Genomic DNA, 13,112 nt, shown 5'->3' with positions numbered 1-13,112 from the left:
TAAACTCACATCGAGAAAATGACTGGCTTATTACCAATTTGTAGCAAACGCTGCGTAAATTGCCAAAATGCGTCATTAGGAATGAAAGGAACGTCCACTCAAATGGATGAGGCGCCTCAGCACGTGCGGCAGGCGACACCTACGCCCACGCCAACGTGATTATTCCGTACAAATTAACATTGTCGACCGCTGTGATACGGCGAGGCTCGCGAGAGACAGAAATAGCCGTCGTCCTCCTCTCCTTCCCGCGTCGGGCAGATGTCCGACGGCGTCTATTTAAAAGAGGCAAGATGGCGACGCTACTTGCTAACTTGCCGTCGTTCCTCACTAGTTTCAGAAAGGGAACGCGCCAGAAGAGCAGGACGTCAACAGGATGCGGTGGCGTGTCAGACAGGAAGCGGGCGCGCTTCTGCTTTTCAGTCTGAACTTCTCCTTTTTTCCCTCCCCTCTAACGTTCATTCTGTTTACGCTTTAGTTGACTTCCACTTTGACACTTGCCTGGAAACCAAGAGTATTTTTGAACACACATATCAGCGAAAAGCCTCATGTGAGACCAGATGTCAATGGCAGGGAGCTCACGAGACTCGTTTATCCCGGTCCAAACTTTGGCCCTCCCGATCCAAATGAATTGGACGTCTAGCGCCATCGATGGCACTGAAAGATGAGCAGTTGAATTGGACATCTATCGTTGTCAACGGCAGACGAGTCAATAAATATACGTGAATGTAATTGACTGTAATTGAAGTGTAAATATTCTTTATTTTCCCATATTAAAAAAAAAAATAGCTCACATAAAACCGCGAGTATTTTCTTGAACTAAAATGGTTATTCATCATGTTATTTAAAAACACAAAAGGGAATTTGAACATATAACTTAAAAGTGTTATTTGGGGCCATAATCCACTTTCGCATGTATTAACATTTCCAGTCATTCAAAATTTGGGGTCACGTAAGCTGCGCCAAATGTTATGCATGAGCCAAAATGTGCCAGGTCTATTTTTTTTTTTTTTTTTAAATGACCGTGAAGAGTCGCTTGCCCTATAAAGGGTTAAAAATTTGAAGCATAACCTCAGGACTGCGAGGCCCACCCGTGAGGAACCAAGCTTTTACCCAATTTGTCGTTGTGCTTCCGATTTTGTTTGAGGGGTGAAAGCGGCGGAAGCCGGCAGGCGGCGAAGGGTGGGGCGGGGGGGGCATAGCCGGCCGGAGCGAGAGGGAGAGAGAGAGAGAGAGCGAGAAAGAGAGCGGGCGGGCGGGCGAGCGAGCGAGGAGGCGCGGCGCCACTTCTCGTCAGGCAACAGCAGCAGCAGGACGGCTCGTCTCGCATCTCGCGGCCGACGGACTTTAAAACGTCTTCTCCCGCGACGCCTTTTTCTTTTTGTCCCTCCGTCTTTTGCTTGCACCTCTTGTTTTTTTCCCCGCGTCCCCCCCTTTTTTTTCTTCCCGTCATCATGGTTTCTATCATTTCCGACCTGGACCCCCTCAAGAGCTGGAATGTCCTAAGGTAAGCCTGAACCCGCCTCAAAGTTGAGTGTGAGAAGGTAGCTGCCGCCCCATCCCATCCCATCCCATCCCATCACGACTGCCGCTGAGGAATTTTTGGCGGCTCCATCCGACAGCGGCGGCTTAGCATCTTTGACTGATGGGCGCGCAAAAAGCTCTTTTCTCCCAAGTCTGCGTTTTGATGACAACGCTGCGCGCCTACTTGAACATTTCCGCGGAACCCGCTCATCTTTTATTGCTCGTCGGCATTTACGGCGAGAGACCGAGGCGTGTGTGCGCGTCCGTGCTCGCCTGCGTGTAACATTCATACTGTGTAACACTAACTGTAACGGCTCATACACAATGGAATGTAACACACACACAAAGCATGCTCGTAAACACTCATTAGAGTCACTTTTGTGCAAAACACACACACTGCTGTGTCACGCACGCTAACTGCCTTGTAAGACTTTCACACAATTGTAACGCGACGGACACTTTTTCTGATGCTTACACATCATGTAACTGTAACGCCGAAACACTTTCTGCACATCGTATGGCGATGCTCGTATGCAATGCATCCCTAAAGCGACGTTTTAAGGTAACCCGCGTACTGTAACACACTGTAATGCCACACGCACAACACTCATTCCCCACCGTAACATACCATTCACACACTTGTCATTTGGAGCGAGAAATGGAGGTGACAAGAGGGGGAGGGTGCATGTGTAGCAGAGCGTATGAGTGTACTAACACACACAGACACACACACACAGACACCCCCCCCCCCCCCCTCCACCCCTTTGTTGTTGATGCACCTCTTCAGGGATGAGCGTGTCCATAAACAAACAGGCGAGCACACTTTCATGCATACACGTGACACACAAGTGATGGTCACGTGCATTTCTGGTCATGCACAATCCTCGTGCACCAACCCTAACTGCTTCTCAAACTTTTAAAAAGAAACCGAACGCACGCGCTAGCATAACAGGCAATGTAACGCTAACGTCACGGCAGTTACGCAGTGATGTCATATTAAGGCATTGATTGGAAATGGCACAAATCAACACCAAGTAAGTTGATGTGTTTTACATCCCATTCAAATGGTCATTTACAGTAAAGTCATTATAACGGACCTACAGTGTGTGTACGTTTGCAAGATGTTATCATCAAATTTCCTCAGCATTGTGAGGCTTTTAACTCTTTCTCTGCCGCCGAGGGCGACGGACGTCCCGTCCGTTTGGACCGGGAGGGCCCGCTTCGCTCCAAATACGAGATGGGACGAGTCTAAGCCAGTTGGAATAGTGTTAATCTGTTCCTTTAGTTTGAGCCTTGATATGCCAAAGTTACTGCGTAGTCAATGTAAAAACAACAGATGTGCCTCCTCAATGGCAGCCAACGAGCTGAATGCATCCCACGTGTAAGTACGTGTTTCTCTTGCGCCCTCGCTGTCAACGTGTAATCAGACCAGGAATGCGTGACGTCACCCTGTCAGTAAGTGCTGCAGAAAGCCTGGCGCCTCTTCACTTTGTTTTCCTTTTATTCGCATAGAGTGTACAGTATAGCGCGGTTGGCACAAAGTGACAAATGTGTTCAATAATGCAGCACCTGGAGGACGGCGCTCCGTCTCCATCTCGCCGGCTTTGCGCGCGCAAATACACACTCGCGCACTAATCATGCCCTCCGGCTGTATGTGAGCGCTGCACTTTGTAACGCTCTTATTCTCAAAGGCGCTGTGCATATGGAAGCCTTAAAACTCACTCTGTGCGGTTGCGTCTGCTTGTGCGCCTGAGAGAAAAAGCCAGTGAGACGGAATGACCGTTTGTGTGAGGGCGACGTGCGCGAGAGTAACCCGATTTCCAGAGTCGACCGCGTTCAGACAGGAGCGTGTCGGTCAGGGAGGACGGCCAACGGGTCAAGTTCGGGAGTGTTGCGGTTCTTTGGCTGTGTTTTCTGTTGGCAAAGGTTGGCACCGGGCCCAGGGAAAGTGGGGAGCCTCAATGCAAATGCTTCCCAAACAAAAAAACACTTTAAATTGAGAACTGGTCAACGGTGACGATAGCACAAGGTCCCCGATGCTAACTCGCGAGTCCATTGTTGGTCATTGTGTCCAGTCCGTTGCGTTTGTATCAGTGACCTCTGGTTGATCGGTCTCGATACCGAAATGTTGCATCCGGATACGATGTTTGATTTGTTTGTGCGCAGGTCACCGGAAATTTCTTGTCATGGGACAAAGTCCATTTTGCACTAAAGTCAAAGTCATGGAGGATCTTTTTGCATTTTCAACATGAATGAAAATTTTCAGGTGGTATCGAAAGTGGCATCGTATTTTTGGGGAGTATCGATACCGAGTTGGAAATTTTAATATGGTGACAACCGTATGTCAGCGGTGCCTTGAACTCAACCGGTCTGCTTGTTGTTTTCTTGTGGAGAATTGCACAATATCGGCGGCCTTGAGTTTTTACTCGCTAGCTTCGGCTTCCTGTCGGCGCTCGGCTGAATCGCGGGGGACGTGACAACACAGATAGGACTTTGTGTACTGGAATACCAGCTCGCACAGACACACGCTTGTGATGCGTCGCATGTGAAGTCGCGGCTTGTTTCTACAGCTGCAGTGGCTCCTCATCATCGTCTTCATCTTCTTACAGGAAGTGAGCTCAGCCGCCCGCCACGCAGCTGTTTGACTTTTTGGGGGGGGTTTAACACAGCTCGGGGTCACGTGACTCGCCAGTCCAATCCGCGTCAGGAGACGACTTCTTCTTTCTCACGGTCCCTTTTCTTTTTTTTGCACCCGAGTGAGCCATACTACTGGAAAATGGACAGATTTCACTAGCTATTTTGCATCAGGAAAAATGACGTCAATATGTCAAATGTTGGCGCACACAACGCAAAACGGACATTTCTTGACACATTTTGTCACACTAGGTGATTTTTGCCAATTCTTGTCTGAAGAAGTCCAATATCGAACCCACGGTTGACGTTCAATCCGTTTGAAGTGAGAGGGTTAGCGGGGGAACGAAGGAACGGTCGACCCTCCCAGTGATAAATTGGCGAAGAAGAGTGACACGATTGGCCGAAAGAGAACTCTGCAGGGCTCCGACCCATTAATTCCGAGTGTCCTCGGAGCCCCCCTTCCTTCCATCAGTCATCGCGGCCCCGATCCGGACCTTCATTTTCAGCTGTAATTGACACGAGCCCCGCGGGACGCCGGTCGGCACGCCCCGCCGTCTCCCGAGCGTCGCCTCGCCTCGCTCGATAAACGCCCCCCGTCGCCGACGCCTCCGGAAGACGCTCGCTCTCAGAAGTGTGACACCTGTTAAGTGGCGTTGCCAGAAAAGAAAAAATCACTCGTGTGAGCTTTTTAGTCAAGCATCCCACATCTTCCTTGCAAGTGACACAAGACGCTTGTTTTTTTTTTCTCGTGCTGAATTTCCCGTATAACCGTGACCGAGAGAAATTACCTCGCCGAATTTGCCCAACTCGCTGAAGGCAAGGGTGCCACTTCAAATGGATTGGACGTTGACTAAATTATAAAATTATTCAATTAAATTTGGTAGCTATCCCGAGTTGTTTTCCGCTCTTTCTCTCTGGTTATTTTGTATCTATTTTTAAGCGGGTGAAGGATCCCCGCAGGTGCGGCCTGTCAAATTTTGCCGCCGTCCACCCGAGACGCGGCGGGACGCCTTTGTCGTAAATCAGACTTTTCAGCCAGAAACATTACCGCTGCGCTCATAAAGACGCGCTCGGGTTTTAGAGTGCGCAGCTGGCAAAAGTACTCAGACTTGTTACTTGAACTTCACATACTCGGTACCGTAATGTCAGTTTAGCGATGAGGGATTATTTCATGATTTGTTTGAAAGGAAAAATGGGGAAAAATTGAAGTTGTTTTCAAATTTTGTGAGGTGTGGGAAAAATACTCAAGCAAATCGATCCCTGCGCCCATCCCCCACGCGAGGTTTGGCGTCCTTGCTTTTGTTGGAATGTGGAAACACTATTCCCCCCCCCCAGCCGTCACGCTGCTGCTGAATCAGGACAAAGTGAAACAAGATCATCCTAATGTGATTCTCGCGTTACACCACGCGCCCGTTTCGGAATGAAGTCCCCTCCCACCCCTTGCTTGTCCCTTCATTTTTTTTTCCTCCCACCCATTCCTCGCCTTCTTAAACCGTGCCGTCATCGGCTTCTTGAACTAAAAAGCGAAAAAGATCCCGGTTGCCATAGCGACGCACATATTGCAGATGAAGGATTACAAAGATAGATTAGCATGGATTAAACCTCGAAGGAGGTTTTCGCTCAAATTGTCGCCCATACTGTTTTTTTTTTTTAAATTAAAAATCAACAAACAAGTTCAATGTCACAAATTTAAAAATATATATTTTTTTGACAGAAATTTTTCCAAGTGTAGAAATGTCATGGATAATTTTTTAGAACTTCCTAAATTAAACGTGCAAATCTAAACTACCGTAATTTCCCGAATACAAGGGGCACCCCAAATTTACTTGTAAAATCTAGGAGAAATTATTGTACCCGTTTATAACGCACACCCTAATTTTAGCACCAATAATTAGAAGAATACAAGAAAACAGAGCTCATGTGAAGATACAGAAATGTCATTTTACTGACTGGTGAAACACAGCAATTGGTAGTTCAAAAGATTACCATAAACTGACAATATTTACGGTAATAATATGATTTGACAACTTCTCCGACTTACCAGAATCTAGGAGAAAACAAAACAGATGTGACTTTTCTTTTAAAGGCAGCTGTATAACTTGCTCGTTTCATGACGATGAATAAATGTTTCTTCCACGGATTGATACGGTAAAAGGAAAGTGAGAACGTAAGTCGGAAACCCGAGAGAGCTCATTGCTGTCGACACGACAGTAACAATAGGAACTATTGTTATTTGGGTTTGAGTTTCCTGAGGGACAGATATAGTTGACGAACACACACGCGAAGTCTGTGTTGTTACGTTTGTTATGGTCCGAGTTGCAATAAACGTTGACTCAGATGAGTTCAAGAAACTAAATTCTGTGCTTTATGAAGAGTGAAAAAAAGCAGTATTTATCACGGACGAAATCATTCGGCCGATCAGAGTGAAGTATTACCGAAACAAAATGGTGACGTCACGTACCGTAACGGTCGGCAACTGATCGCCTTATACGTTTCTTCAACACAACGTGGCCGTGTCAATAAAAAAAAACATCGGTTTATATATATATATATATATTTCTGTCTCCATTTACGTACCCGTTTATAATCGCACCATGATTTTACAAGTTGATTTTGGGGGGGAAAAAAGTGCGCAATATATTCGGGAAATTATGGTAAATGTAACAAAAGCGGAGGACTGTTGATAAAAATGACAAAATCGAAAACTGGAAGTGAATGGTAAACGTCATACTACTAAAATGAAGAAATTGAAAAAAATCTACAAGAACATCATATAGTCTTTGAGTGCCATTGACATTGTTGGACATCCAATTTATTTGGACCGGGAGGGCTTCCGACGATCCCCGTCCAAATGAATCGGACATCTATCGCCGTCAATGGTATTTTTTAATTATTCATTTACCGACTGCCACAACATATGTACTGGACTCGCATCACATTAAATGAAGCGGATTCTTCTCCAAATGCCGAATTCGTCCGTAAAAGCGCTCGATGGAAGAAGGTTGGGATTTTTGCCGCGGTGCCTCGGGTCCTTTTGTGTCGTTCGTCACTGGCGCCGGTCCGGCTTCCTCCTCGGCGGCGCAAATGATTGACGAGTCGTCAGTCGGGGGCTTTCCATTTTGGCGCGGGACAAAGCGACGCTTTATCTGGCGGCCGCCCCGGAAACCCCGCCGAGCCGAGCGCTAATCTTAAGTCGCGGACAGAGAGCATTGTGTGCGCCCGCGCGATCTTTCTGACGCGCCGGGCAACTGCCTCCGCCGAGATAAAAAGATGAAGCGACTCCATCCCGCCGCCGAGATTGAGTGGACTTCCGGCCCGAACGCCGGGAAGGAATTTAGGATTAAAGACTTCCGACGGGGGACAAAATTGTAGAGGAAACCCGCGGCGTGTTTTAGCGCCTACGTCTTATCGGCTCACGGCGTTCACCTTTTTGGCTCGACGGACTTCAAATGAAATGGTCCCTCGTGTCGGTTGGAAACGTGTCCTATTCTTCTGACCCTCGACGTTCGGTCATAAAGCTGTACGGTATTTTCGATCGGATCAAATGTTACTTAACATCATTTTGGCGTTTAAAGAGCATCATCTGCTATCATATTCTGTGATTACTAGGGATCCATTTGCATCGGCTAGTCGCTGTCCATACCGAAGAACAGAAAAAGCGAGATTCTGTTTTCCCTGTTCTTTAGTACGCTAGATCGGTCGTGTATATATAAGGGCTGGGAATCTCCTGATAAAAATGCTCACGATTACAATTATCTCACAACACGGCGATGCTACTTTTGTTATTTTTTTAAGGTCACGTGAGTCATTTCTGGCTCGGACTTATCTCTGGATCAGCTTTTTTTTTTTTTTTTTTTTTTTTTGTTTTTTTTGGCCAAATGGTCGTCCTATTCTTCCTCATCCTCTCGGGGCATGCGCGCACTCGGCCCCTAATTCAATTTTTCCCGTGGCCGGGCTCACGCGGGACGGCGTCGGAATTCCGGTTTGTCGCCGTAAAATGATTACGCGGCATTGTGTTTCTGCGGGCGCCTTTATTACAATGTGTCAGGGCCGATGTACGTCACGGTGCCAAAGTGCCTCGTCCGCGCCGGCGAGCGACTTATGAAATACGTCGCTCCTGGCAGACGTGTCATCTGATTACACCGCGAGATTAAAAATATATTGAATCCCCCGTTCGCCTCCTGTGTCCTCCACGTTCTCGTTCACTTTCCCGCTGTGGGAAAAGTCCGTCGGACCGTCCGATATTTTTTTCCCTTTTGTCAGCCCACGTGATCGGTCAGATTAACTCTGGATAGACGCCCGATCCGTTTGGACTGAGACAGCCTCCCAGTTCAAGTGGATTGGACGTCTATCGCCATCGATGGGTCTTTCTTTCAACTGAATATTCCTGGTCTGGCAGAGAAGGAGTTGATCAAATGATTGGTCACATAAACCCTCCCTAGTTCATGATTGGTCACCATAGTGTGACCTGTCCTATGACTGGTTTTAGATTGGTAACATGTAGGGGTACGTGATATCCATTATTTGAAACCGATATCGATAACTTTTTGCTCCTCAAGGCCGATACCGATACCATAACCAACAATATGTATGTAATTTCTCAATTTATATTCACCTGAGTTTTTGAACACCTGTAGGTCAAAAATACTAATGGTTGATTCAGCATAGATTTGTCTCTGACTGAACCAGAATTTTCATGATGAAATGATGACGTGAAAAATATTATAATGAATAAAACAAAGACAGTAACAAACTAAAAAAAACAGGAGTTGAAACAAACGCACACATCCCAATCCGACGCCCTGTCAAAAATATTAATAGGCCCGATAATATATCATGTTATCAGATTTATTGGGATGACGTCATAATTCCTATTATCGGACCAATAATTATCGTGCACCCCTAGTAACATGAATGGTCACTTGAGATTCATTTGACCACTCGCGGTAGTTTTCACCGGAAAGGTCACGTGACTGTTCCGTGACCCGGCCATAGGAGCGGTCTCTCGAAAACTCGCGACTTGGTCACGTGACCGGCCGCTTCTTTGGAGTATGACGCCCTGCGGTCCTTTGACTGGTCGCCGGCGCGGAAACGGGATCGGTCGCGTGGAGTCGCTGTCAGGCCCGTACGCTTCCCCCGCCTGTCAGTCAAACGGCTCCGACGCGCCCGCTTATTATTTTTCATATTTTCGTGCGCGCGCGGCTGTCAATCAAGCTGTCGAGCGGCATTTGCCGACGACGGGGCGACGCCGGCCTCTCGTCCGAGCGAAGCCCCGCCGCCGCCCGTGACGGGGGCTGGGGGTCCTTCTCAGGCGGCAGGTGGGACGGCGACTAATGACCGGCTCGGTTTCGGGAAGCCGCGCGCAACCAATTACTTTGGCGAGGAGTCGACAGCTGCCGCCGCGCCGCTTCCTCTTCCTCCCCCTTTATCCCTCCTCCTAGTTGACAGCGGGGAGCTCGGCTCGGCCCGGCCCGGCTCGGCCCGGCCCGGGGCCCCCGCTCCCTCGGGGGGTCATTACGCCGCACGCGCAGGCACACAGAGTTGTCGAGTTGTATCTATCACCGTGTCACTACATCCTTCAATTACGCGAGTGGCCTTTGCTCTTGGGATTTGTGCGCGCGCGTCCGCACGCGCATTCGGGAGAATAGTACACAAGCACACGTGAGGAAGCAAACATAGATACACACACGTACTCACACTTTCCGTCTTAAGTCAACGCCTAAAGATTCCTACGCTTTCGCTCAATTAAACTACTTTCACGTTGAAAGCCATTCACATGTCAAAATGCTTCACAATTCACCAGAAAATTGCTATTTTTGGGGGGGGGGCATGTATTATTTCAGCTTGATGCCCGACCCCTTCCTTTTTGGTGTAACTGCATGATTCCCATTTCAACTAGAGTAAATCTAAAAATGCTTCCGTTTTCTACCAAATACCTCCCATTATTTTCCCTGGACAGATTCAAATACAAGGTTTCCCTATTCATCTGAAAAATGTCCCATTAAATCCCATTCAGATACAAGCTTGCCATTGACAGTTTTTTTTCTACCGAAAACTCTCTTGCACGTCAACATTCTGATACAGTTTCTCTAGAATTAGCCATTTCTAGTTTGGTTTGCGACTCCCCCTAGGTTTGCGCACGTGGCCCGTGGCGTAGACCGATGCCATTGTCTCCATCCTCGGCCCCGTGTACGTTTTATTTGTATTTTTATAGCAAGAAAGAAATAGTCCACGGTGTCGCTTCGGCACCCTCCCGACGAAGCTTCCTCTGCTGTCACGCTCTCTCAACAACGAGCGCGTTGCTCTTATCCCACTTTTGGAGACACAACTCGCTTTAGCTTCCATTGACTTTTGGACTTTTCAAATGAATTGGCCGTCGTTTTAAATCCACAGTTTGTATCAGAAATGAAACAAATGATGGCAGGTAAATACAAAATCCAAGCTCAACGTATGCGTGTTATACAACTGCGTAGCATGTGACCGTGTCTTTTGGCACACGGATGACTTAACCGCGCACTTAAAACGGCATGAACTGACATATCAGCGGTCGACTTTTCAAAGTATGCATTATGGATCACGCACGCCACATCGCAAATGATGCGCTTAAAACATCTACGGTGTGAATAATTCATGTGTCGGGGGGGTAGCTAGCGCAAGTGCGAGTTTTGCCGTTTCCAGATTGCACGTTTGCGTTGTGTTCTAACCGCACGTGCTCTCAGGTGTCGTGTCTTTGTCGTTCACACGGACTGAAAGGAAGACCGATAGTGGGATCAGAGGGCTCTCTGCTTCGATTTTCTTTTTTGGTGGGGGGTGCCGTGGGATCAGAGAGGCAAGTTTAAAGGGAGGCAAAAGAAATGAGAGAGAGACATTTAGCTTCACATCTACATTTGAATAAATCATCAAGCCCGAGTTTTAAGAAGCGATGGTGAGGGGAGGACGTCCACAATGTGGATGCGTGTCGTTTTGGGGCTCGAGCTCGTCACGAGGGATCGTCAGATGAACCGACGGCTTTTTTGATCGTCGGCGAATCGTTTAGAAAGTCACTGAATAGTCAATATTTTCTTTTTGATTCATACATTGGAAAAATTACATTTAACTATTTCCGAAATATATTCCTAATTATTTATAAATACGTTCTATTTTTAATTGTTTCAGTGTCCCAAAGACGTATTTATAGGTCTTTTACATTTTTTTTTTTTTTTTTTCAAAAAAGACATCTCTGGGCCGTGATTCAATTTAGCTCCAAAGCACAAAGCTGAAAATCGATTTTAAAGCAATAAAACTGGCCACTGGAGGGCAGTACCGCATTTGGTAAGACCCGCAACCCTATTCAACGGCAACGAACGGCCAAGCCGCAAAGCCGGGGCGCAGGCGGAAGACGCCCAGGTTGCCGGACGACCGAGCAGAACGACCGGGACCGCTAGATGCCGTTGAGTGCGTGCTGCTCGCGAGCAGAGCCCGCAGAGACTCAAAAAAAAAAAAAAAAGATCTTTTTGAGACGGGCAACGATGACCTGCTGTCACATCCACAATAGTGTCATCTTTCGGTTAGTTATGTGTAAATAAATTGTTACTTTGCTATCAAAAGCTCTATTTGTCTTGTTTTTTTTTTTTTTTTTTTTTTTTTTGTAAAAGAAACATTATTCAGATATTTGGGATGTAACTAAAGCAAAAAATAGCTGTGTTAAAGTCAGTTATGTTTGAAATGTATGCTTTCACAAAAAGCTCAATTTCTCCATTTTTTCATCAGAAATTGGAAAATTGCTCAAATTTCTAATGCTGATTTCTAAAGAATGGAAAAAGATACAAAGTACCTTTTCTGCTGAAAGAAGAGAGAAAACTATCTTTATGTGGGTTCCATGTTTATATAGCAATAGAACAGAATTTTCAGTGGGCCTTGCAAAATCAGTCAAAATCCAGTAAAACGGCCGGGAGCGAAGGGCCTTGCTACGGTGAAAATGGCTGGGAGTGAATGAGTTAATAAAATGGGTAGTAAATCAAAATGAGCTGTTAGTCTAGCATCATATTAATTGTCCCTAGTTTTCCAGTTGAAATTTCAAGCCCAGCTGATATGATACATGGCCCATTTAGTTGACTCCTCTCAAAGACCAATCTGAAAAGAATGTTGTTGTTTTTTTTTTGGCAACCCTAATAAACATACGTACATGAAAACATATTGAAACGCAAGTGTTTCTTTGTGGCCTTTGTCACGCGCTCATTGTTCCAAATGTGGTCACTTTTCAAGCGTCTGGCCGTGATGGATTTTTAGGCGGAAAATAAACGGGAGAATTCCCGCGTGGCTCCGCCTCTGCTCTCCCGGGATTCATCTCCCCCCTCCCCCTTCCCTTCATTCCAGTCCCGTTTAAAAAGATGAGATTGCGGCGAGCGATCCAATTTGGCGAGCTCGGCCACCTTTTCTCATTCTCCACATGATGGAATTCCAAAATTCCACTTTGACAAAGCCCGCAAATCCCATTGTTGATGTGATTGGACACTAGTTGTCAATTAAGGGATGTGTTCAAGCAGTAGTAGAGGTTCCCTCTTTGGCTGAAGTGGCTCGGAGCATCCTACCATTTATTCCTTTTCATTAACTTACGATGTGTTTAAAAAAAAAAAAAAAAAAAAAAAAAGAATATTTTGAATAATAATCACGCGCGAGGAAATGCACGTAAACAACAGCTCGAAAATATTTTCAACAGTCAGCTCATTTTTGGTAGAACGACAAACCGATTTCCACGTACGAGCGAATTGAACCGCGAGCTCGGTCGGGTCCCAAATCCGGTCGGCCGGGCATCCGGTCGGCCGGGCATCCGGCCGGCGGTCAGCATTAGCGCCTCTCGCCCACGTCGACTTAATCGGTCCGTCGGGGCCGGTCGGCATCCTTAATTGGTATTGATGAAGCGATGCGCCGCGGGCTAATTGAGGAGCGCGTTTAGCGCTAATGTTTTCTTTCCTCGC

General features: G+C 46.8%; 1 protein-coding gene across 6 annotated transcripts in view; it reads left to right on the top strand.

The window, feature by feature from the left end:
- The first annotated feature begins 1,264 nt into the window (after window positions 1-1,264).
- The window catches only part of celf2 (cugbp, Elav-like family member 2), a 70,502-nt gene continuing 58,654 nt past the window's right edge, over window positions 1,265-13,112 (top strand). For 3 of the 6 annotated variants that reach the window (XM_057854693.1, XM_057854692.1, XM_057854691.1), the window contains exon 1: window positions 1,265-1,504. In XM_057854693.1, coding sequence (XP_057710676.1) covers window positions 1,452-1,504 — 53 coding nt within the window. In that variant the 5' untranslated portion in view covers window positions 1,265-1,451. The remainder of the gene's footprint in view (window positions 1,505-13,112) is intronic. The other 3 variants (XM_057854696.1, XM_057854695.1, XM_057854697.1) reach the window with 2 other exon arrangements.

The sequence above is a fragment of the Corythoichthys intestinalis genome, chromosome 13 (genome assembly GCF_030265065.1).
Source record: "Corythoichthys intestinalis isolate RoL2023-P3 chromosome 13, ASM3026506v1, whole genome shotgun sequence".
NCBI lineage: Eukaryota > Metazoa > Chordata > Actinopteri > Syngnathiformes > Syngnathidae > Corythoichthys > Corythoichthys intestinalis.
The sequence above is the reverse complement of the archived record's forward strand: the minus strand, read 5'-3'. Positions and strand labels throughout refer to the sequence as shown.